At 52.8% G+C, this 25728-nt stretch overlaps 1 protein-coding gene across 1 annotated transcript in view; it reads left to right on the forward strand.

Moving 5' to 3' along the window:
* The first annotated feature begins 4379 nt into the window (after positions 1-4379).
* CTBP2 (C-terminal binding protein 2) overlaps positions 4380-25728 on the forward strand; it is a 29948-nt gene continuing 8599 nt past the window's right edge. Inside the window, exons 1-3 of the mRNA XM_007936803.2 lie at positions 4380-6075; positions 23714-23868; positions 24185-24329. Coding sequence (XP_007934994.1) covers positions 4380-6075; positions 23714-23868; positions 24185-24329 — 1996 coding nt within the window. The remainder of the gene's footprint in view (positions 6076-23713; positions 23869-24184; positions 24330-25728) is intronic.

The raw sequence follows: 25728 nt of genomic DNA on the forward strand, positions 1-25728 counted from the left end.
TGTTGTCACAAAACAAAATATGTATAGATTGTTAAATAGGAAACTAATTTGCTATGTAAACTTCGACCCAAAACCACAATTTTAAAAAATAATAATAAGTGAGAAGCCTTACACTCCCAGCTTGCCCAGGTCCCACGGGACACTGGGACTCATCTCACTCTCTCGCCCGCGGTGCGTTAAAATACACCGTCAAAGACATGGGTGTTTCACCCAGTACAGGATGTGCTGCCGGCCTCATTTTCACAACAAGGTTCTTAGTAAGAGTTTCATAGTGTAGTTAGGAAAACTATCTCAAGATCTTAGCCCTAGCCTGTATCCATGTAAAATTACTAAATACCTAGTTACCTGAGGGCTGAGGCTGACTGGTATGCAGCTAGTCTTGAAAGAGTTGGTTTGGTTGCCAGGCTCCAGCGGGCAGTATTTCAGTGGGATGTGGACACTCTGAACCTCCACTCAGAAGCTGATTAAAGTCCACTGTGTGAATCCGAGTGCCACATCATTCCTCTGAAGGTCAAAAAGGATGTCTGCATAATTCTGCTGACTTTCTCTTTGCGCTTGGGTAATTGAGACCAAGGCGGCCATTTGTAGACTTCCTATTTGCTGGTCTACCAGGGCGGGTTTCCCCCTCTCTGCATTAGATTCGCTGAGTAAGCTTGGTGGTGAGTGTCAGGGGGGCAGGGGAAAGGCACTTTCTTAAAAGGCAGAACGCTGTGTTTGAACATCAATCCTAGAACTCTTATCTTTACAGAAACAAACCAAAAACCCAGCAGCCTGGACCCAGCTAGAAGGAGGATGGGGTTCTGTCATGGGACTGTTTTTGGCCCTGTGTCTGCCAGAAAGTGGCAGTAGCCCACTCAGCTCAGTGGTGTCCCCAGGGGACGCTGCGTCCTCTGTGCGTCTTCAGCCTGGGATGCAGCAGGCCGAGGAACATCCCAGAGGACTTTGTGATTTCTACCATCACTTTCGAGTGGCTACAGAGATGAGGGTAGGCTGCCTCCTGAGAACAGGCTGTCCCCTAACCACCCTGGAGACAGAGCCTTGGAGGCACCTCTATAGACCAGGCTGGCAGCCATCAGGGATAACGGGCAGTTTGACCGAGTGACCCTTTCCAGGAGCCCAGCCTTACCTGCTCATTGGCGATTGGTGACAGTAGGGACCCGGGTTGCTCCTGTCCTGGATCTTGCCCCCCTGCCCTTGTGACACTGTCCCGGTCTTTCCCACAGAGGTGGCAGGGCTCTGGAATGGGAGAACTGGCTTTGGAATTTCCCATAATCCTGTGTTGCTGTTCTGATCTCCTGTGTGATCAATTTCACTTGGTTTATTTTGTCTGTAAGACTTTGGGTTGTATTCCCCCCTAGCCCCTTAAATTTTTTAATGTATACAACCCTCTATTTCTACGATCTTTCTTACAAAGTTGAGGCAGTGAGACTCATTCCTCTCCTGGATACGGGTTCCTGTGCTTTCTTTCAATGTGGGGTTTTTAGAGGCACAGGCTTTTCTAAACGACTACGCTGTCCTGGTTTTTTTAAAATCTGTCAGCATGTTTGGAGAAATGTGAGTCTGTTACACGGTTAATGGTGTTTTCACCTATCCCAGGAAAACATCTGTCACAGTGTCTGACGGTTTCAGTGCAGAGGCAGTGGGAGTCAGGGTGGCCCTCAAGCCGAAGGGGCCGGAAGCTGATGGAAGACCACGGACCTTCTCTCACTGTGCGAAGGGCCGCGTCAGTGCTAAAGCTCTCCTGCCCACTGCTGCCCTGTCCCTGACGTGCCACCTTCACACAGGGTGAGGTGTCATCTCACCAACCTGTCTGATGAGCTCTGAGCCTCCTGGTAGGCTGTTGGATGAACCTTCTTCTATATCGTCTGCTCACATTTGAGAACTTGAGATGATAGCGTAAGTGTTTCCCAGCCCGTCAGTCCACCCGAGTATCTGGGAAGAGGCGCGACATGCCATGTGTGGGGTCTCTTAGTTTTAGTGCCACACAATTCTGTGGCTTGTGTTTTTTAAATAAAGGAGAGATGGCAGGGAAAGGACACGGCATGGCACCTTTGCTGCTGTAGCCTTGGCAGATGCAGATGCTGGTCAAGGCTGGGATCTTGGCTTTGACGAAAGCACACTGTTTGAAGATGTCAGGTGCCCATCTGTTTAGGAGCTACTGTCAGTATATAGGTGGTTAATTTTACAAATGACCGAACTGATACATTGAGTTTTGGATGATCTTACAGTAACTAACAGCAGGGAATTTGGGAAAGTGGAGCTGCTGCTTTGGACGTTGGCATACCAAGACAGGAAGCAAAGTGACAAGCTAGATGCGGGCCGGGGGCTGCTAGAAAGTACATGGTCATGTTTTTCCTTGGCTTTGTCCCTCGGTGTGTCCTACTAGGGCCACCAGCATCTTGTCCATGCCAACCTGTCTCCCTCCCAAGCCTTGTCCCTGGTAGGGTAGCCCAGGTGACGTCCCTCCACCCTCTCCTCAGCAGGGGAGGGAGCCCTGCCCGATTCTCAGCTGCTAGAACAGGGGGAGCCCCACCAAATTCGGGGCAGCCCGTTGTACCAGAATGCAATCCGAGCTGCTAGATGGTGCCATTTCCATCCAGGTTAGAGCTTTGTGACATGTTTTTGTCCTTCTTGATGAAATCTCGTTTTAGTGAGCATCTCCTGACACAGAGGTGTAAATGTTGCCTTGTGCCTTTCTCCACAACCTGCAGGTGCATTTTCCCAACTTGGAGCCTTATCACATTTGGGTCAGAAATGGGGGACAGTGGTGGATGATGGGGTTGTGGTCCACTGGGCTGCATTCCTTGGCAGTGTTTGGGCCAGTTTCTCACCAGGTGAAACCCTGGCTTCTTGAACAGAAGTGGTCATTAAAAAACAGCTTGTCCTTCTTTTCTACATAGAGTAGGCAGGATTCAGAGCTGGTGGTCACTGTCCTTGTACCCTGGCCTCATTGCCAGGGCAGTCCACTTCCTGGAAACGGCATTAGGCTCACTTTCCTTCCTCACAATAAATCTTCAGTATTTATTTTCAGTTTGACTGACCTCTGTCCAGTGGATGATTCCTGAAAGATGTTGGATTGAGAGATGTGTGAGAGAAAACAACACTCCTGAGGTTTCGTGGCCACAGGTGTTTGTGCTCTCTCCCTTGTACCCTGTCTGTGCACTGTCCTGATGACCAGGTTTTGCTTGTTGTGGGGACCTTTTGGTCATCTGTGGTCATGCTGCCCCGGAATGGTGCACACTTTCCACGATACCTGACAGTTCTTTTGCGGCGTTTCCTTCTCTGAGTAATTGCCGTTCTTCGTGTGACCCCGTCTGAATTCCTTTTGGACTCGGGAAGCTTAGCCATCACTGATGCAAGATGGCTGCCAATGTGTTTCTTCCTCTCAGACATATTTAAAGGGAGACGGGTCAGAGATAGCAGCCCCCAGTCTGGTCCCTGCCAGTTTTGCTTCATGATGTTAGCGTTTGTCATACTCGTCTTTTCTGTGGTGTCATTTGGTAATAATGATAAAGCCCAGGTTGCACACGGGGTTGGTTTCTTTTTCCCCCCCTCCTCTGGCTTCGTGAAAGCATCTGTTTTATAAGGTGGTGAAGAATGCATTTGGATCTTGGTACGTTAATCATTTGAATTTGTGACGACAGTCATCTCCAGGGCAGACTGACCCTCGGCAGAGCCTTGGGCCACAGTGTGGCCCTGTCTCAGGGCACCTCAGTGTCTGGAACCCTGTGTACCACTTGTCCTTGTCATCCACCCTCCTGTTCCCATTTCATTCCTTCTTCCCTGTGTGCAGTGGATTATCGTTGAATCAGGGTGGATTAGGACGGAATGACATTGCCTGTTTGTTTTCCTTCTCCTGCTGTCACCGTCCAGCCATCTGAGATCAGGATGTGGGGGTAGGGCCTCATCCTGAAAGTACCTGGTGAGCAAGGGGGTGCTGAAGCTGGAGCTTCACAGGGGAAACACTCCCCAGTCGCAAGTCGGGAGTCCTGGATGGAGCAGGCAGCAGGCGGTTTCATCAGCCTAACACGTCACATGGAAACAAAAGCTTGAGAGGTTTTATTTAGCCCCTAATCCGCACGCTGAGAGCGCCGAGGCCCATGTGAGCCAACCAGGCATGTGCAGTTCCCCGTTCTGGGCCTGAGCCGCAAAGAAAAACCCTTCCCGGCCCCCGTTGGGGGCGAGCCAAAGCTCCTGAGTGCTGCGTCGTGTCCACTCAGGTTTCCAGGATTAATAATTTAGACCCTCCTTTGAAATCAGACCTCAGCTGGTGGTTCTGCTGTCCCGGGAGGGTTGGGGTGCAGCGGCTTTGTTTGGGATGTATGTAATTGAAGATTGAGAAAGACTTCCTCCAGCCGCCTCTCACTCATCTCTCTCCAATGCCGGTCGTAAGCAGACCTGTCAATATTGGCCGTTCTCAGAGCTGGGATGCTGCCAGGTGGTACGAGGGCCCCTGGGAGAATACCGAGGAGCTGAGGCCGCTGGGGAGGAGAGGCTCGGCGGTCTACGGAGCAGAGGGAGTGTGGGATGAGCAGCCGGAGCACAGAGTGAAGGGTGACACAGCCCTGCCCCGCGAGCCCTACCTCTACCGGGAGGCCTTCTGCAACACGCTTGCAGGACGGAAGGGCTCCGTCCCCGACTTCACCTTTTACGACAGCAGGCAGGCAGTCATGTCTGCCCGTGCTTCCCTGCCGCCTCAGGACTACTTCAGCGACCCTTCTGTTGCAGCCAGGGTGCCTAAAGAGCCGCATTACTTCCGCGACCCTGGAATGAGCCAACCGGTGAGCAGTTATGGGGTGCTGGGCAACAGAGTGGTGTGGGATCAAGTGCCAGGCCGGTTCCCAGGCCTGCAGGACACTGATCACTCGTATCAGGATCCTGGAGGTAAAATGATTCTTCCGGGCCCATGGGCACAGAGCAGGACCCCGTCTTCCGGGCAGTTTGGAGCAGAGCTGCCCGATGCCAGATACGGGCCAGCAGGAGGTGCCTATCCTGCCAACCAGGTCTGCAATGATGTCAGTGAGAGGCCAGCGGATTCGGCCACTGCCAGGCAGACAGCCCCGACGTGCCTGGTGGTTGATGCCGCTGTGGCCCCTGCTTCTGATGGCGGCCCCAGGGCAGCCCCAGGAGTTCTGAATCGCAGCTATGGTCCCTCCCGAGAGAGTGTCCACCCCAGGATGGCTTACCACAATTACGAAGCCGTCCTGCCCACGGTCCAGGGACCCAGTGGCAAAAGGAGTGTGCTACCCGAGTTCCTGGCACTGCTGCGGGCTGAAGGCGTGACTGAGGGCACCCTCACGGCCCTGCTGCAGCAAGGCTTCGACTGCCCGGCCGTCCTGGCCACCATGGAGGATGCGGACATCAAGGCTGTTGCCCCCAACCTGGGCCAGGCACGAGTCCTGAGCCGTTTGGCCAGCAGCTGCCGGGCTGAATCACAGCTGTGGAGGCAGGAACGGGCCGGCCCCCTGCCCCGAGCACGCGCCAGCAGCTTCAGCCACCGCACTGAGCTGCACCATGGCAACCCCACTGCACTGGGCCCCGGAACCCTGCAGCCCCAGCCTCCAGGGCCCCTGCACACAGCCTCTGCCCGAGTTGGAGACCTGGCCCGCCGCCCCTCAAGCGCACCATCCCAGCACCTCCTTGAGACAGCGGCTACCTACTCGGCCCCTGGGGTGGCCATCCAAGCACCTTATTTGCACCCCAACTCTGGGTACAGTTCTCCCACCCCTTGTGGCCTCTTGGCTCGGCTGGGCCCCACGTATCCCCCACAGGCTGGGCTTGCCTTGACTAACCCAGGCCCCACAAGCCCCCTTCAGCCAGGCCCCAGGACAGCCTACTCCACGGCTTATACCGTGCCCATGGAGCTGCTGAAACGGGAGCGCACTGTGGCCGCGTCGCCCCTGCCCAGCCCCCACGGCAGCCCCCAGCTCCTGCGGAAGCCCAGTGTCCCCATGGAACCACCCTCACTGCCACCAGCCAGCCAGAGCCTGCACACGCCACACGCACCCTACCAGAAGGTGGCCCGGCGGACGGGCGCTCCGATTATTGTGTCCACCATGCTGGCGCCAGAACCAAGTAACGCATTCCACCCCCTTCCTCTCATTGGGGGGGAAGTGGGCACCGTCAGGGGTGGAGGCACGAGGCTATGAGCGTCTGAGAGCTTTGCTGTAACTGAGAAGGTGGCCCTCCAATGTGTGTGGTCTATACCTAGAAAGCCAGAGACACTCCACACATATTATACATACAACACAACACACCTTACATATATCCCTACACTGTGCACATATAACGTACCATACATACAGCACAACCCCCCAACACATAACATACCACAACAGTAACTATAACCCGTACATGTTATATACACAATACCCACCACAGACATGTTTACACAAATCTCCTAACATGTAACATACCACAGCAGTCACTACCCACAACATAAACACGGCATAAAACACCATATACAGGTTAACACACAAACTCTCTAACACATACCATACCACAGTAAACACGTCATGTGTGTGTACACACCACACACAGACCCTGCCCTACCAACACAGGTTGCCACAGCCAGCATCCATCGAGCAGATGGGTGGATTCTCTTGGGGTGAAGAGTGTGTGTTCCTTCAGAACTGACCCCGGGAGCCCCGCCCTGATGAGCATGGGCTGACCTGAGTCTTCCCCACCAAGCGGTGATGCACGCTGTTTCTGGGGCAAACTGGCATCAGTCAGGACAGATGGAAACCTTCCGCCCAGGAGGGCAGTGTTTCCTGTCCTTGTCATTCCTGGCGCAGCTCTGGAAAAGGCAGGACTAGGTAGCGGATGTCTCCTGTGTGTTGTGTGTGCGGGTGTGTCATTAGAAAACGCCATGATTGGCCAGCACCGAGGAGAACGTGTGCTTCCACACTTGTGTCTAAACAGAGAATGGTCTTGACAGCCTTTATCACCCCATGTTTCAAACTCCGAATCAGCCTCATTGGGAAACACTCTTGGGATTCTGCTTGGTTGTAGGGACAACACACATTTCCAAGTGGAGACAAGATGCTAGGTGGTTTCCTTGAAAGCCTGGCTGTGTGTGTTTTCCATGGACGTTGTGGGGAAATTCCTAGGCAGACAGCCTCTGAGCAACGTGTTTTATTTTTATTTTAGCTCTAGAATGTTTACGGAAAATTTAAAATGTAAGTCCAATTTTTTCCTTTCGAGCAAACTTCCTTTCTTCCCTCACCTCTCAAACATAATTTAGAAATCTAAATCTTTTGTGGGTTTTGCTTTTGTTTTCTGAGTGACCAACAGCTGAATGCATGGCAAAGGAGGGTGGGGTAAAAGTCGCGGTTGAAAAGACCCCTGAGCTGTGCTATTTACAATGCCCATGCAGCCGTGCTGGGCAGGGCATTGGGAGGAGGCTGCTGCCACTTAAGTTTGGCTGGGATGATGGCGGGACAATGCTGCCTTCTCACCAACTGAAACGTCAGTTGTGTCTTGCTGAACTTGACCTCTGTGTGCGTTTCTGAAGGGAAAGAGGTGCTGACTGGATTTGTGGACCATCTCTGTGGAAGTTCTGGTTTTGTCTTACGTATGGATTTCTTTGAAGTCTGATCTTAATGTGTATCAGATAATGTTTCAAATCTGTGTGCGACAGGAGGGAAATACCGTTTTTCTGAGGGCCTTGACTTCTCCCTCCCAAGCCACACACTCTTTATGGGCAAGCACCTCATTTGCATGGCGATGACATTTGTTGCTCCAGTAATTTCATCTGATAATGACCGGGCTTGCAAAGCGGATCTGAACACATATTCCTTAATTACGTGTTGCTAAGCAACCAGAGGGTTTGGTCATGATCACAGAAAGATTATCTCCTCGTTGAAGTGGGAAGGTTTCGTAGGAGGAGGGCCTAGAAAGCTGTCACGTTTCCCCCTTTCATTTATTGTATTTATTTTACACCCCCTGTAACAAAGACACGACTGTTCTTTGAGTGTGAGGTGAGGCAGGTTCTTTAAGCAGTTTGGACTCTGGTTGTTACTGTTTTGTCGACCAGCGGATATTGAGTTTTATTTCCTGTGAGGCCATGAGCCGGTGCCAAGGACGTCTGTGGAGTCGGAAGCCTGCCAGCAGATCCATTTCTTCATCAAATAATTGGTCCTGGAGCAGTCGTTTCCATCTTTGGGCATAATCGTACAATCTGTGTCATAGCACGGGGGGTGCTAGGCTCTGCAAATGGCATTTGGAAGGCCAGTTCCCTGGAACCACGGGGATCTGTTGGAAGCAGCAGGAAAACTAACTAGATGGTGTCTCTATGGTGATGCTCCGGAATCTTCCCCGTTGCTCCCACACACCCTAGAGGCCTTGCCAGGCCCGAGTCATTTTCCCCCAAGAAGGTGATGTTACCTTTCACGAAACACCACAGTGTGGACGGTGCTCCCGCACACCCCTGGGACAGCCAGGCGGTGGCAGGCTCCATATGCGGCCACATCTGACTGACATGAGTGGCACGGGCAGCGTGTAGGATCTTGGTTTGGCTCATGCCTCCTCAGTGTCCCTGCCTGACGGCGACAGGCAGGGACCCAGGATGCTGCCTCGGGAGAGGTGGTGGAGCGGGTCTGCGGTGTGTTCTTCCTGCATTTTCATTCTAAGTTTCTGGCTGTATTTTTGCACGGTTTATACGTTTCCCCCGTGTCGGCCCTTCTTCGTCCATAAGCTGTCTGCTCTGTCTTGGTTGCTTTTGATAGTCTCAGTTATGGATTCCTAGCTGTGACTCCGTTCTGTTGGCCAAGAAATGGTGAGTGACAGGCAGGTTTCCACAGAGACCCTGGAGCAGTGCGCCCCCCTCGGGGCAGTCTGATCACAGCTGCAGGTCAGCTACACGTCAACGCCACACGTGAGAAGTCTGATGTCCCTCACAGGCTGGCCTGGCACGTGGCAGTGCGTGCTCAGAGCCTTCCAGCTGTGGCTGTGACCAGGGCCCCCGTCCCATGTCACGTCGTCAGCCACTGCTTAAGGTCCCCTGCTGCCAAGCTTCCTTTAACAGACCAGCAGGAGCATTGAGTAGTCAGCGGGCCGTGGCCATTTTCATAATGTTTGTCCTCCCAAATACTGCAGAGGGTGCAGCTGGGTAGACCAGCGTTTGGAGTTGCCGACAAGACCTGCAGCGCACCCTTTTCCTGGCCCTTTTTCCTTGATGCACCTGTATTAAGTTCACTCGTGACACCCCCTCCTGGTCGCCACAGTCATAGCACAAGGACTCTTCAGAAGGACTGGAAGGGGCTGTCCCAAAGCTGACAGACAGCCACGTTGCTCACTGTCACCAGCACAGCCGAGACTGTGGTCCTGGTGTCCAGCATCAGTGGTTCGTGCACACCAGGTCCCCTGGGTAGAAAGTTCCGGTGGGAATTGTAGTTCTGTCAGAATCTGGAGAGAGGTCCCGTCTGCACGTGGGGGACATCTGTGCGTTGTAGGAGCCACTGCAATAGTGGCCATGACAGGAGAGAAGCCAGCCTGCTGCGCACCAGTTTCCCACCCCCACAATAGAGTTGCCCCAGAAGGAGGCACAGGGACTCTGAGAGTTGCTGTCCAGTGAGGACGAAGGGAGGTGACATCCCTGGAGGTGTGATGGAGACACAGCTCAGCCAGGGTTAGCAGAACAAATGCTTTGTGGCCACAAGTGCTGGTCAGTGCCTCCTTGTGACATCTCCCTGGGGAGGTTTTCTTGCACAGTAGCCTATCCCCCCATAGTCAAGAAACCCTTCCTCAGGGAGAAGGGGCCCCTTCTTCCCAGAGTGGACACTGCCTGGGCCACACCACCTGGACTCATCTTCCGGTCCCTGTCCAGGGCCACAATGCCAGGCCAACTCAGGTGGGGCTGTAACAGCCAAAACACCATAACGTGTCCACCATGAGGACAGCTGTTGACCTTCCTTGTCCAGTGCTTGTCGCATAGGCTGGCCTCCATCCACATGTGGGGTCAGAGAGTAACTCTGGTTGGGGGCCCCTTGCAGCCTCCTGCTCTGGCTTTTGAAGCCCTGATGTGGCCATCCTCAACCTGTTGGGGACTGCACACTTCCCACCCCCCGTGGGAACTCACCATATTGGTCTTGTTCCTCTGGGCCATGGTGTCATCTGAGCTTCTGTGGTTTCCTGGGAAGGCTCCTGGAGACCCCAGGACTACAGCCTTGCCCCATGCTCTGCAGGCACTGCTGAATGCATGGTAATGGAGTGTACAGCCTGTTGTGTGTCTTTCGGCAAGTGTATTGGGTACTCTGTGCTTTTCTTTCCATGTCTGCCTGAGAGGACTAGGAATGAAACCTGCGTCAGGCTTATTGGGAGAGCAGAGGAGAAGAAACTACAGGTGGGTGGACATTGTTGACCTTCTAGCTGCTTGGAAACTGGTGGCCTTGTTACTGTTGTCATATCTTGGTTGCTCCCCAGGCTGGGAGGCTGAGCACTGTGCTGCTGGTATGCTTGGGGCTGGTGGTTGGGGATGGCCAGCCCTGCAGGCTTGAGTGTTCTCCTGTGACCATTGGGAGACCCCAAGTGTTCTGTCCATGCAAGGAAGTGCTGGTGTGAGTGTGGAACTCAGCACAGCTAGGCGGTGGCCAGGCCACCTGGAGAGGGCTGTCATGTCCTCAGTGGGCATGAGGACCACTGCCAACCTGAGTCATGTTAAAAGTTTAATGGGCTTTTCACAAAGCAGGGTGTCCGGGAATTTTTATAAACTCCACTCACAAAGAACGGACACCTGTTCTGAGTGCGGACTCCTCAGTGACCTTCCATGCCTGTGGGCTCCAGCCGACTGGGTCTGAGCCCAGCAGCACCCACCCCCACCCCCAATGGCTTCATCTCTGGGTTGGTGGGCTAATTCAGGGATGCCAAGGGTCGAGAGGTCACCTTAAATTCCCTACCATCACAGTGCATGACTTGGAGAAGGCAGTTACTAACAGTCAGTCCTCACTGGGCCCTCCTGCGGTTGATTTAACAGGACCAATCTGTGTTTTCCCAGGAGGTGTCAGCCGACACTGCTCTGGGACACCAGCCAGCTTGGCCCACGTCTGAGCCACCAGACCCTTTCTAATGTGTCCTGAGAGGACCCCCCTGGTGCATCCTCACAGGGGCTGACCAACTGATTGTACCCTTCACTGTATCCCAAGAGGGACTGATGTACTGACCACACACACGGTGTATCCCAAGAGGGTCTGACATTGTACTGACCAGCTGGCTGCTTCTCCTCTTGTCCATGGTGGACCGGACACTGGCAGGCATTTGCTTTTCCTGCCCTGGAATGTGATCCTTGGAGGGAGCCAGGGCTTCCAGAGCTTGGCCTCTCGTGGCCTCGGCCACTGTTGGAAGGAGTAGGGAAATATGGTTTTGGTTTCTAAATAGTAGTTTCCCTAAGTCTTTAATGAGGCAGTCTCCAGAGGCCAGTAGGAGGTTTGCAGTGTGGTACCAGGGCCTAAGTCATATCTACCCGTGGTGCAGCGTGTAGGCGTGGAAGGGAGAAGGTCTTCCGGGGTCCTTACGTTAAAGCCCATGGGCCCTTCACATGGATCTAACTCTGCTTTCTGAAGGACCCTTGCTCCTCTGGACCTGAGTGGTTGATGGTCTTCTGCTCATGCCAGGTCCTGCAGTCCTCGCTGGCTTTTCATGTCACAACTTGACTCGCCAGGGTTCTCTTCATTCTGTGGGTTCTTTTCACTTTCTTGATGTTATCCTGCAAAGCACTGATGTTTTAAACTTTGATGTCCATGTCACCCATGCTTTTGGTCTCACATCTAAGAAACCATTGTTGATTCTTTTATGCATTTTTTAGTTTTCACTCTTAAGTTTTTGTCTGTGGTCCATTGAGTTAATTTCTGGTATATGGTTTGAGGTCGGGGTCCAACTTCCTTCCATCCAGTTGTCTCTGCCACCTGCATTTTCCTTCAGGAAGCAAAGCTAAGTGAGTTTCAGCTGGGCTGTGCACTCCTTACACTGGCAACTAACCTTTGAAGATAGACGATCTTTTAAGTGAGAAAGACAATATATACTAACACAGTTTTTTCAGGTGTTCAGGGCCAGTTCCTTTTTTCTCAAGATCACACGAGCTGGGAATTCCACAGCCAGCCCACAGGTTCCTTGCTGGCCTAAGTTTGTGAGAAAGAAATAATTCCAGTAAGTAACACACATTAGAGATAGAGGATATCAGTGCAATTAAACATGCTGTTATGAGATTGATATGACCCTTCTCTAATGGTAGCTTGCACAAAGGACTTCTCATGTGAAGGCAAAAACCCAAAACTGTGCTTTCTCTTCCCCTGGGAGGAAGGGAACTGGAGGAAAGGCACTGCCGTGGAACTCAGCCCAGCAGTGGTGCGCAGCAGATAGACGGACAACTTTCCCAGCTTCCTAGGAAAGCGTATGAAATCAAACCTGTGAAAAACATAAATGAACTTCCAAACCATCCAAAAGACCAGCTGGATGGACTGAAGGAGGTCAGTGAAACCCCTAAGACTGTGGTCCTTAGAAACCCTTCAAACTCAGAACTAAAACCACCCCCAGAGATCACCTCAGCCAAACAGGAGGCGGTAAAGTGAACACCACTCCCCGTGAAGAAACTGCTGCCGAGAACAGTCAACCCTGCGAAAGCCAAGGGCAGCGCGGGCCCCAAAACAAAGCTCAGAAGGCTGGGGGCAGGAAAGGTGGGCGACCGGAAATGGGGAACCCAGGAAGGGAGCGGGAAGAGTGCTGCTACATTGAGGGCAGTGCCACCAATGTCGCGGAACAAAATGTGTATAAATTGTTGAACGGGAAACGTGTGCTCTGAAAACTTTCACCCAAATCAAATAAAACATTAAAAAAAAAATCGCACGTCCATCCCCACCAAGAAAGTGGGTGATGGTGGCATGTGCTCTCACAGGCAGCGGGGAGTTTGAGCCTAGGAAGGGTTTGAAGGGTTCTCAGGCACAGCACAGCAGCGTGTTGCTACCCTGCCGGAGGACGCACGGGGCCGTCCCAGTGCCAGGCGGGTGTGGAATCAGCAAAGTCTCACGGTGCACCAGCGGGCAGGGTGAGAAGCAAGAGCTCTGATACCTGGGTTTCAAACGCAGACACGGCCCCTCTGGTAGGGTCGCAGGGGATCCTCAGGCCAGGCTAGGGTGGGAGCCTGGCAGCCAGCATGGCAAGAGCCTGGAGACCTGGCTGACCCAGTAACAGTGGTTGGCACTGAGGAGTCCTTGGAAGGGCAGTGGTATCAGCTGTCATCGAGTCATTCTTGACTCAGGGTCACCCCACGCACAGTGGAACCACACGCCACCTGGCCCCATACCATCTCCACGATGAGTTGCCCGTGAGACCGTTAAAACCCCTAGGGTGTCTTTTGGCTGATTTTCCAGAGTAGATTGCCAGTCCTTTTCTCCTAGTCCATCTGATTGTGGAAGCTCTGCTGAAACCTGTACAGCATCATAGACGCACCCAAGCCTCCATGCACAGATGGGTTGTGGTGGCACATACGGCCCGTTGGGCAGGAATCGGACCCAGGCCTCATGCGTGGAAGGCAAGAATTTCACCCCTAAACCACCACAGTCCCTGATGTCAGCACACAGCGGACGCTCTGTAAACGCCCATTGCAGAGAGGGTGGGGTAGGTGGAGCTTGTGCCACTGGGACCCCCTTGTGTTGCTGCAAAGCTCTCGAAACCCTCCACGTGTCGGCAAGCAAACACGTGCACGCCCCACTGGGCACCTGGGGGGAGTGGGCGTCTGCTCCCAGCGCCAGTTCCTCTGACAGCCTTCTTCCCACCTTGTTTCATTTTTCTCAAACATCCCTTCTGTTGTTGCCATGGGCACATTTTTAGAACTTCAGATGCTCTTAAAAGAACCCCCTGGTCGCCTGTGCCAATGATAGCCACCCCGTAGACAACTACATCCCCTAGCTGGAAGTCCCTGAAGCTTGGTCCCCAAGTAGCGTTCTGCACACCCTTTGTAATCAGCAGTCCCTCAGCCTCAGGTGGAGCAACTGGGGCTAGGCTGCCTGGTGTCCCTGCCCATCCCCATCTGCCGGGGCAGGAGCAATGGAGAGGGAGCCCTGGTCCACAGTCCCTGAGGGAACACCAGGCACAAGTACAGCATCTTTCTCTCCGTGCACCAGAAAGTGCCTTTCTAAGGCAGGTGTGGGGAGTGGATTCCAAGCACAAAGCCCCTCCCGTGGGCCCACACAGGAAAGACTGGAGAACGGGCTGCTGATTGGTGTTCTTTGGGTGGCTGCTGGTTTTGTGTGCACCCTGAAATCGGCAGACACACCCTACCTTCTGGGCATGGCCCCCATGGGGGCGGCCCCAGTGACTGGGAGAGAAAAGGACAGTGTTCCCAAAACAGGAACATGAGATTTCTTCCTCCTTGTGTCAGACACACAGTTGCAGGAATGACTTCCCACTTTGTCTTCTTGTCCGGCCCCACTAATACATGGATAGATGTCACTGACATTTTCTTGGATTGTTGTTCTTAGGTGCTGTCAAGTGAGTTCCAACTCACAGCAACTCTGTGCACAGCAGAATGAAACCTGCCCGGTCGTGTGCTATCCTCATGATCATTGCCAGGCTTGAGCCCATCAAGGCAGCCCCTGTGCCAGTCCATCTCATTGAGGGCCTTCCCCTTTTTCACTGACCATCTGCTTCACCAAGCATGACATCCTTCTCCAGGGACTGGTCACTTCTGACACGACCAAAGTACAAGAGATGAAGTCTGGTCATTCTCCTTTCTAAGGAGCATTCCAACTGCATTTCTAAGATTTGTTCACTGTTCTGTCAGTCCATGATATTTTCAATATTCTTCACCAGCACCACAATGTAAATGCATCGATTCTTCAGCATTCTAATTTATTCATTGTCCAGCTTTCACCTGTATGTGATACTGAAAATACCATGGCTTGTGTTAGCGTACCTTAGCCTTCAAAGTGACACCTTTGCTGTTAAATGCATTAAAGAAGTCTTTTGCAGCAGATTTGCCCAGTGCAATACGTTATCTGATTTCTTGACTGCTGCTTCCATAGGTGTTGATTGTGGATTCAAACAAAATGAGATCTTTGACAACTTCAATCTTTTCTCCAGTTATCATGATGTTGCTTATTGGTCCAGTTGTGAGAGTTTTAGGGGGTTTTTTTTGTTCACGTTGAGGTGTATTCTATTCTGAAGGCTGTAGTCTTTTGATCTTCATCAGTAAGTGCTTCAACTCCTCTTCACTTTCAGCAAGCAAGGTTGTGTCGTCTGCATATTGCAGGTTGTTAATGAGTCTTCCTCCAATTCTGAAGCTGCGTTCTTCCTATGGTCCGGCTTCTCAGATTATTTACTTAGTTTACAGATTGAAAAGTATGATGAGAAGGATACAATCATTATGCACATATTTCCTGATTTTAAACCACAGCAGTATCCCATTGTACTGTTCAAATAACTGCCTCTTGATCTGGGTACTCTGTTCCACATGAGCACAAGTGTTCTGGAAGTCCCATTGTTTGCAGTGTTTTCCATAATTTGTTATGAGCCATACAGTCAAAATGCCTTTGCACAGTTGATAGAAACACAGGTAAACATCTTTCTGGTAAGCTCTGCTTTCAGCCAGGATCCATCTGACACCAGCAATGATGACCCTTGTCCCACGTCCTCTTCTGAATCCAGCCTGAATCTATGGCAGTTCCCTGTCAATGTACTGCCACAATCATTTTTTAAATTATTTTCAGGAAATGTTTACTTGCATATGATAGTAATGATATTAATTAGTTCTTTCTACCTTCTTTTGGCTCATCTTTCTTTGGAATGGGCACAAGTTATCAATCTATTCCAGTCAGTTGGCCAGGAGCTAGTCTTCCAAGTGTCTTGACACAAAAAAGTAAGGGCTTCTAGCACTGCATCTATTTGTTGAAACATCTCAATTAGTGTTCCCGTCAGTTCCTAGAGCTTTGTTTTTCAACAATTCCTTTAGTGTGCCTTAGACTTCTTCCTTCCCTGTCATTGGTTCTTGATGATATGATTCCTTCTGAAATGGTTGCGTGTCAATGAATTCTTTCTCGGTACAGTGACTCTGTGTATTCCTTCCATCTTCTTTAGATGCTTCCTTCATCATTCAGTATTTTGCCCATAGAATGCTTCAGTATTTCTTTCAGCTTGAGAAATGCCAAGCACGTTCTTCCCTTCTTATTTTCTAAATCTTTGCACATTTCCTTATAATACTTTACTTTGTCATCTTGAGCCACCATTTGAAATCTCTAGTTCTTTTACTTCATTCCTTCCATTCACTTCAGCTACTCTCCATTCAAGAGCAAGTTTCAAAATCTCTTTTGACGTCTTTTCTTTCTTTCCTGCCTTTTTAATGACCTTTTACTTTTCTCATGTCATCCTTGATGTCATCTCACAACTTGTCTGGTCTTTTGTCATGGGTGTTCAGTGTGTGAAATCTGTTCTTCAGGGGTCTCTAAACGCAGGTGGGATATTCTTAAGGTCATACGTTGGCTTTTGTGGACTTGTTTTAATTTTGTTCATTTTCAGCTGAAGCTTGCGTATGAACAGTTGATGGTCTGGTCCACAGGTGGCCCTGAGTTTGTTTGACTGAGGATACTAAGCTGCTCCATTGCCTCTTTCCACAGATGTAGTCAATTTCATTCCTGTGTATTCTTGGATACTGCTCTGTAGAGCTATTCCAGACTTAGTTGGAACACCTGGAGCTGTTGTAGAGGGATGTAGAATACTTTCTGTTCTTCCGGTTGCCTAATTGAAAGCCCAGGAAATGGACATATGGTGACTGATATACACCCTGCACACCACGTGTTTTTCTAGGAACTGTGCCTGGTGTGGAGAGCTGTGCTGGGCAGACCCTCACTGTCTTCTACACTCTGTCCTGAGGTGGGTGGATTGACCTTCCCTCCAGTTACTTTTAATAAGGATGTGGCTATGCCCTCACCCCCAGCCAAGGCTGCTGGTTGTGGCAGACATGAGGGGCCCGTGAATCCCAGCAGCTGGGATCCAGGCTATCCTGGGCCTGCCTTCCACTTCTGAGCTGGTCTCAGCTCCATTCTCTGAGCTTGTCCTTTTCCTGAGGCACTGAGGGAGAACTTGCCAGAGGCTTATAGTCCAGGAGAGTGGTCCTGAACAGAATGTGTCCTGCATTAAACTTTAGCAGCTGATATAAAGAACCACATGACCTTGTCTCGGAACCAGGATTACTATTGTGAGCCAATGAGTGTCCATGGATACATCCACTCCAATGGCTCCGTGGGTCCCAGTGGCAGTCAGTCCACAGGGGCTAGGTCACAGCGCCTCAGGGAAAGTGGAATTAGGCCCAAGGTGGGTCTCAGCTTGGAACATGCTCTTGTGCTGAGAGATTGTCTGTTACCATTTGACAATTCACCTTGGAGACCTCCAAATCCAGGAAAACCCCTGTGGGTCAGGGCCAGTCCTGAGGTGAGGAACCTCAGCCCTGCCTCCAGGGTGTGACTTTTCAAGCTGAATCTTTAAGAGTCACAGTGGGAACTTAAAGGCCTGTCATCACCCATTCAATTGAGGACATCTGTCTCCCTATGGACAAGGCACGTCCTAGTGTGGGGCCTGTGTCCTTCATGTGTCTGCGGTTGACTTGACTTGATCATACTGGGTGTAGGGATGACTAATGGGTCGAGAAGGGACCCTCTGGCACCAGGCAGCCCTGAATTCAGTTCCTGCCTTTTCCACATACTCACTCTGTGACCTTGGACTCATTGACCTCACCTCTCAAGTCTCCACTTCCTCATTGGTAAATAGTGCCTTTTTTGTGGGGTTTCGTTGTCTTTTGTGGGGTCCAGAGAAGTCTCCAACCCTGCAGTCCTCCTAACGGGAGTGAACCAGCAAGTTGTTGGCTATTTACCATCCCTCACCTGGGTTACCCAAAACTTGATTTGCACCTGTGTTAATTGAGAAAGGCCTCCTGGTTCTTGGCACGTGAGTTAGTCTAGTCTATTGATAAAAGTAAAATACTGAAATCTCATGAAGAAAATACGGCTGGTGGTAGAGGTGCCAACCATGTGGCTTCAGTTTTACCCCTTAAGCAGCTCTGAGTTAGTTCCCCAGCTTCCCAGTGTATCACCAGAAAGGCCTGTCTCTGTCTAGGTTCCATGGCGATAAGACTCAGGTACGCAGGCAGGCAGGCAGCGGTTTTCACTCTGCACATTAGGCGGAGTGTAGGTTGGGCTCTTCTTGCAAGCTTTTCCAGTGGGTTCCAGAGAAGCTCAGGGCTTTGAAAGCAAGACCCTTGGATTCAAAATCTTGGGTGTCCCAGCATTCCAGGGTTTCCAGAGTGGGAGCTGGCACCAAAGACCAGCAATTACCACCAGTGAGGACAAGGTGCACCGAATGGCACCTAGGGGAGACATAGTCGATTGGTGTGAACAGCAGTCAAGCCCCCCTCACTTTGTGGGCAGTGACATCATAGAGCCTTGGGACTTGAAAGGTCCCTGGAGTGGTCTCTACTCGTCACCTGGGAGCCTGTTTTTCTGAGAGGGGTCTCAGTGTCTTCAGCAAAGTCCCAAGGTTCATCTCTTTGGTAGCAGAATTGAAGAAGCTGCCATGGGGAAGAGGAGCATGGGGTTCTCAGGGGTGGGATGGGAGCGGTCTGGATCCAGTACCACATGTCATAAGCATTGCTGTGTCCACCAATAAGAGGACAACCTCTGGGGCTTCAGTGTGAGCTGTGTGTTGGGAAGGAGGTTCAGAGGGTATGGGTTGTGGTTCATGGCCCTTGTCCATCAGTAGTGATCACCTGCCCCTCCAGGGGCTGTCTCCATGTAGGGAACTGTTAGGTAAGTTGTACAGCAAGTTCTGCAAAGCCAGTGAGTCATTGCTATTCCTCCAGACTCAACTGAAGTCCTCTCTAGGCCTGTGCCCAGTCCCTCATGCCCTCACCCCCGCTTCCCCCTGGTGCTCAGAGACCTGCCCTGTATATGAGGCCAAGCCTTTGGAGGCATACAGAGTATGTGTCCCATTCTATCAGAAATATAAACTGAGCCGCCCCTCCTTAGTTGCTCTGCTGTGACACGTGGTCGCAGGCGGTGTTGTAGTTTTCGGTGGCGTTCCCAGGAAATCAGTGGGCTGAGTACTGGTGGTTGACCAGCAACCTGATAAGGCACTTGCTTCTTAAAGACAAAGGGATTCTCAAATGAGGAACAAGAGGCTGTCCCAGGACCAAGGGCCTTAGAGCCCAGATTCCTCCAAACTGGAGCCTCTTAGAGAATGTGCCAGAGAGAAGAGGGGTCTATGTGCCCTCCATGGCTAATGCCATCCTGTCTCTAATGGAATGTTTTCTAGCAAATGATAACAGCTGTGGGTTTCAAACACTATGTACCCCAGTTCTGCACCGGGAGTTGGAGTGAACTCAGCTTCGACTTGGTGTTTGAGTTTCGGTCTTTACCGTATTCCTACAACAAGGCAGTTCAGTTTAGCTTCTGTTTTTTAGACGAGAGGTTCCTTCAGGTACCTGGCTTTGAAGTGCTTTGAGTGAAGCTCTTTCTGCCACAAGCCCAATCAATTCCTCTCGAGAACCCATCCCTGGACCCTGCATGTTGCAGTCTGCTGAAGTTAAGGACTTGGGCCCAGGGAAGATGAGCCCAGATCGGAGTTTCATGTTGAACTGGACGGTGATGGCCTCCAAGGCCTATGGGTCAGCAGTAGGCTGTCAGGTACTGAGCTTTCTTTCATGAATCAGCAAGGAACCAGCTGCACACCAGCCACAATTGCCTGGGCCATCAGGTGGGCCACTCATCCAGACTGGGCTCCTGCGCCCGGGAGATGGCCCTGCTCCACCCACCTGAGCCCACCCCCGCAGAACAGAGGGAAAACCGGAGACTTGAGCGAAAGGAAGCTGAGAGCGAGCCTGCACCACTGGAAGAGCCTGTACCTGCAGGGGATCAAGCGGCAAAGTCAAACTGCAGCATGGGCCTACCGGCCCAGCATCTCTGAGCACAGAGGAGACATGCATGTGCCCAGCGGAAAGACAGCTGTGGCCTGGCAGCAAAGATGAGATTTCCATTGGACTACATTCTTGTTGTTGTCTAATCTCGAGATAGTAGCAGACTCAGCGATTTATATTGATTAGGGTCCTCGGCCTTGAGCAGCACCTTTGCCAGCAGTAGCTGCTCCGGTGTCAGCTGGGCCCATAGCTGTGCTGACGCACCTGATCCTTCTCATCACTGCATGCTACAGTCTGTGGTCACCCTCAGCTCTGTCTCCCCATCTGTGGAACCGGAATGATGCCAGTGTCAGGGCTGGGATTTGTATGGACGGAAAGTCCCTCGCCTCCAAGCAGGCATCTAGTGACCAGTTGCTGTACTTTGTCCCCAGTCCCTGAGTTCAGTGACTCATTAAACGTGGTGACTTGGGCATTCTTCCTGTAGGGTCCTCTGACCCCAGAAGCTGGGGGTTGAGGCAAGAGCTGTGGGCACCCCGTTTCTGTAGTCCCTTAAAGGACCATATTCCATCATAATGCATATGAATCTTAGGATGGATCTAAGAGCCAATATGCTCCTTAGAAGCAAGGGTGACGGCACTTTATCGCACGTACTTTGCACCTGTTCCCGGGAGGGGCTGGTCCTTGGAGAAGAACATTATGCTTGGTCAAGTAGAGTGTTAGTGAAAAAGATGAGACCCTCAATGAGAGGGAGTGACATAGTGAGTGCAACAATGGACTTAAACAGCCTCTCCCCTGCAAGGCTGGCACAGGAGCGGGCAGACTCTCGTTCAGGGTTGCTATGAGTTGGAACTGACTTGACGGCACCTAACAACAACAACAAAGGTTGTCCAGGTAGAAGGTCTGTTCCTGCGTCTGCCGGTTCTCACAATTTACACTGGAATTTGTGCCCCAGGCACCAGTGAGACTTGGGGCATGGCCAGTACCAGGCCTGGTAGCGTGAACTGATTGACTTCCCTGGCATGCAGATGGACGCATTCCCAGAGGGACTGAGGGAACACATGCAGGTGGCCCCTTTTCTTGAGAAGCAAACCCTGGCAGAGCTCAGTAAGCCTCCTTTTGTCCTCGGGGCTGGCGGTCTCAAGGTGGCTCCTCAGAGTCCTGCACCTTGTGCTAGACACACGTCCAGCCCACTCACTCCACCACCACCCTGCGGCTCCACTCAGCACTCAGAGTTGTGGAGAGCGTGGCCCTGGTCACCTCTCAGCTTCCCACCTTTCTATAAAGGGCTCTCAGCCAGGAAACTGGGACCTCCTATCCCAGCCTTGGCTGTGTTCCTTGTGCCAAGCCTACAGGAGGCAGGCAGGGGATGAGCTCCACCAAAGAGAATGGCGCAGGAGGCGATCGCTAGGCAACCTGGAGTTTGTTACCCAGGTAACAGGGAGCAGGCACCACTGCTGTGGACGGACATCTTGTGGTTTCCTCCCCGCTGCTTCCCAGATGCCTTGGATGCCTCTGGAGTCAGCCCTGGTGGGTTGCTTTCTCATTAACAACTTGGCTTTCTTAGGCTTTTCATGTACTTTGTAAGCATCGTTTGCTTAACCCTACTGCCAGCCCCCGTCCCCTGGAGTCAGTCAGGGTGTTTCTCCCCATGTGGAAAGGCAGCCTAAGAGGAAGAGAGGGAGGCCATGGGAGAGGAGAAGAGGCTGTGCCATCTTTGGCCCTGAGGAAACCTTGGCGACAGCAGACCCTCTTTTGCAGGTCAGACCTGTTAGCTACCCAGGCCTTACTGTTTCCCTCCAGATGGGCCCTGTGCCTTGTGGACACTGGGGTCAAAGCTCCCTGAAACCCTTCTCCAAGGACCTAGGTCTTAGGAAGGCAGCACGGCATGAAGGGGCCCCCAGCTCAGTGGGGTGATCAGAGCCCAGGGTGTTGGCTGCTGCCCCTCCTGGGCTGCCCTGGGTGGGACCCAGACTAGCTGTAGAGGCCCAGCCAGAGTGAGGGAGAGCCTGAGAACTGTGTGGCCTGAGGTGGCCTGTGCCTCTTGCTGCCCAGCTGTTCTTCAAGGCCAGAACAAGGGCCTTTTCTTTACTACACATTCCAAGAGATGATTGTCCTGACCTGCTCCAGCTGTGGCATGGGAGTGCCCCCCACTGTCCCCAGCCCCCAGCTCTGTGTGCGGCTTCACCAAGAAATGGCTAGTGGGCTGGTAGGCTCCAGAGCAACAGAACTTCCCATTGGCAGCTTCTCAGTAATGTTGAGTGGTTAATGGACAGACAGGCTCCAGGCACCCACATCAGGGCCTCTGGGCCACTAGGAGTGGTGTGAGGCAGTCCCAGATTGTAAGGTACAGGCCACCCATATGGATGCACTGCCCAAGTGGCACCTGCTTCTGTGTCCTGGAGCCACGCCTGCCTTACAGCCACATGGCAGCTCAGGGGACACCAGGATGGACTCCGCTGGTGGGGACATACACCTTTGGGTGAAATAAACCAAAGTGGCTCTCCCCACCCAGGTGCAGTAGCCTGAACTGGCCAAGGATGTGGGAGGAAGGAGCTACAGAGAACTAGTGGGTCAAGGAAGACCCAGCAGGGGACACAGAGGTGCTGGTTGCAGGCCCTGACTCCCAAGTTTACCACACTCTCATGTGTACACCGCAGATCTGCCACCCTGGGCTTCACGAGCACACAATGCAGAGCTGTTATTTTCTAGCTGTGCTGCTGGGAACAGATATGTCCCACCTTGTCCACTGCATGGCAGTGCCTTCTTGGAGACAGGGTCCCTACCGAAGGCCACAGTGGTGGTTCTTACTCAGCCAGGGTGTGGGTTGTAGTCACTTGATTGGGGCCAAATGAAGGCCTGTCTGCCATGTGGATTTGGGGGGATGGTTTTGGAGATGTTACTCTCTGCCACCAAGGTTAACAAATGCTTCTGGGGTGGTCTCCAAACAGCATCCTGCACAGGGTGTGTTTCTTCAGAGCTAAAGACCGGTGTGCCTTGAGCCATTGGGAAGGTGGCTTTTGTGTGGCGTGGACAGCGGCCGGCTGGGCCCTTTGCCTGGCACCGTCCCTGCTTCCCACCCCAGCACAGACCCCCACTGCCTCTGCAGCCCTAGGACATCCCTCAGCATGAACACTAGCTTCTGACTGGCCCTAGGGTTGCTGGACACGTTCTCTTTGCAACTGGCATCTGTGTCAGCCTACTCCCCCACCTAGGCTGATGTCTGCTCCTCGCTGGTGCAGAGCAGCCAGGGATGCTCCAGGGGGCCTGCATTTAACACAGCTGCTCACGCTCTGAGAAGGGGGGGGGGGTACCCTGCGTTCTGAGAACAGGAGGCCCTTTAGGTCCGTGGAGGACTGGACACAACCTTTGGGACTTGGGCCTGGTCTGGTGGCAGGTGGCCTAGCCAGGCAGATGTCCACTGTACTGGCCCTGTTGACGGCAGTAGTCATATGCTTGTGGTTCTCATTCTGCCACCCAAGTTCCATGCAGGGATACATCACTGCGCAGGGTTCCTTATTGGCAGTTGAAGAGGTCACTCGAGGAGGCCCAGGTCCCAGTTTCTTGAGAAAGTGAGCTGGGACACAGCCCGGAATCGTCCCTCCAGCATCCACCTTAGCTTGTGGGCCTGGAGAGGGAGGCTGGCAGAGGTGAGAGCTGGAGAAACCTGCCACTGCACTCAGATGGCAGGCACTCAGCAGAGGAGATGGGGTGAGGATTGGGCCTGCTCACTGAAGATGCTGCTGTGGCCCAGGGGCGGCATTTCCCTACCCCTCGTCTTGTGGGACCTGCCCATCCACCGAGTATCCTCCCTCCCACCTGCAGGTATCCGTCCCCAGATCATGAACGGCCCCCTGCACCCCCGTCCCCTGGTGGCACTCCTCGATGGCCGGGACTGCACCGTGGAGATGCCCATCCTGAAGGACCTCGCCACCGTGGCCTTCTGCGATGCCCAGGCCACCCAGGAGATTCATGAGAAGGTGAGCAGAGGCAGAGCACCTGTCACTTGTCACTGGCCATTCATTGCTGTGGCTGCCCTCGATGTCTCCCAGGCTGGGTCCCTGTCATCCTGCAGCCCCAGCCCAGACAGCACTCCTCAGGCTCTGCCCCCACACAAAACCACGTGGTCTTAGTGCCACTCACCTGAGGACATCCATCACACCTGTGTCACATCACGGACTCGACATCTTTCCTGCCTAAATCCTGGGGCGGGGCGCTCAGCCGGGGATTGGAGGCTGGAGGGGTCTTGTGAGCCAGCTGGCCCCTCTGAGCCTGGGATCTACTTCCCTGTTGCAGGTGCTAAACGAAGCAGTCGGCGCCATGATGTACCACACCATCACCCTCACCAGGGAAGACCTGGAGAAGTTCAAGGCCTTGAGAGTGATCGTGCGGATAGGCAGCGGCTATGATAACATTGACATCAAGGCTGCCGGCGAGCTGGGTGAGGGGCCCACACAGCAGGGCCTTAGGGAAAAGGTCAGACAGAACAGAGACCCCAGGGCTGCTCTGTTTCAGTATCAAAGGTGGAATTGTCCATCTGAATCAAAATCCTCTGTGCTGGTCACGGCCCTGTCCTCAGCGCTCACAGGCCGACTAAGATCCCAACTAGGCCAGTGACTTCCCTGTGGGAGGCCTTTGGCAATCACGAGCTGGTAGGGAGTCCAGAACGGCAGGTATGGCTCGCCCCACAGGTGAGTCACAAACAGAAAGGTTTTAGATAGTCATGTCCATGTGTCCGCAACCACCATTCTGCTCCACCCTCCATATTCAGGAAATGGGGATCTGGGCATAGATGACTCAGGAGACTGAATCCAGTTCTCCTGGGTGTCCCATATGCTGAGCTCCCCCATCTCAGCCAAAGGCTTGGTGCCCTTGGTCCCTCCAGGCATGGTCACCTCGGATCCAGGTGCTTTGTGCAATGGGGGGAGGCCGTGACTGCATCCACCCCATGCCCAGGACCCTGTGACATTCACCCTCCAGCCCCTTGCCCTCTTGAGTCAGCCTGCTAGTCACCAGCCAATTGGCCTGCAGCTGCGGGCCCACTGTGAACCCCATTTGTTGCTGCAGAGAAGCCCAGCAGGCCGAGTGGCTCGGGTCTGTGTGTGACCCAGCATTTCCATTCTTCTTGCAGAGACAAGAGTTTGTGTTAGAACACAGGGTTCCTTTGTGCTCTTGGTGGAGCTGAAAGGCCCGGTTTGAATGGAGTGGGTTTGGCCTAATGTGTTGAGTGGACCTGCCTGTACACACCACCACCCCAACTTGCCCACGGCTCCCCCCTTTGCCTGTAAGGGCTGCCCTGCTGGGCAGGGTTTCTCAGGCTGGAGGTGTCCTCCTGAGACATGGACAGAGGCGTCAGGGACAGAGTGCTGTCTGCTTCCAGCACAGTGGGCCGAGGTAGGACCTTTGGCCTCCCAATTCTGAAGCATGTGGGAGGGTTGTGTCCAGTGGGGTTTCCCATGGTCCTAGCTTCATCTGATGAGTAGCTGCTGGGCCATTAGAAGTGTCCATTTCAAAGAAGGTATCGAGAAAGATGACCTTAGTCCAGGTGTAACCCTTAGGGTCAGAAGCCCTTCTGTGTGAGGACTTGCCTTGCTGAGGACAGCATGTGGCCCAGCAGACAGCCTGTCTCTGATGAAGGCTGGCAGGGTTTCCCATCAGGCCCCCGAAAACTGGGCTCACAACGTTCAGGGACCATCCCTTTGACACTTGATGCATGGAGCAGCAGGGCAAGGCACCGCACGCAATCCTGGACGTGCCCACTGCTGAAGAGGAGCACGGAAAAATGGGACGGTCGGAAGTCGCAAGCCGTCGAAGCTTTGACCCACCCCATCCCCACCCCC

Source organism: Orycteropus afer, unplaced genomic scaffold, assembly GCF_000298275.1.
Source record: "Orycteropus afer afer isolate SDZICR_OR568_19922 unplaced genomic scaffold, OryAfe1.0 scaffold00038, whole genome shotgun sequence".
NCBI lineage: Eukaryota > Metazoa > Chordata > Mammalia > Tubulidentata > Orycteropodidae > Orycteropus > Orycteropus afer.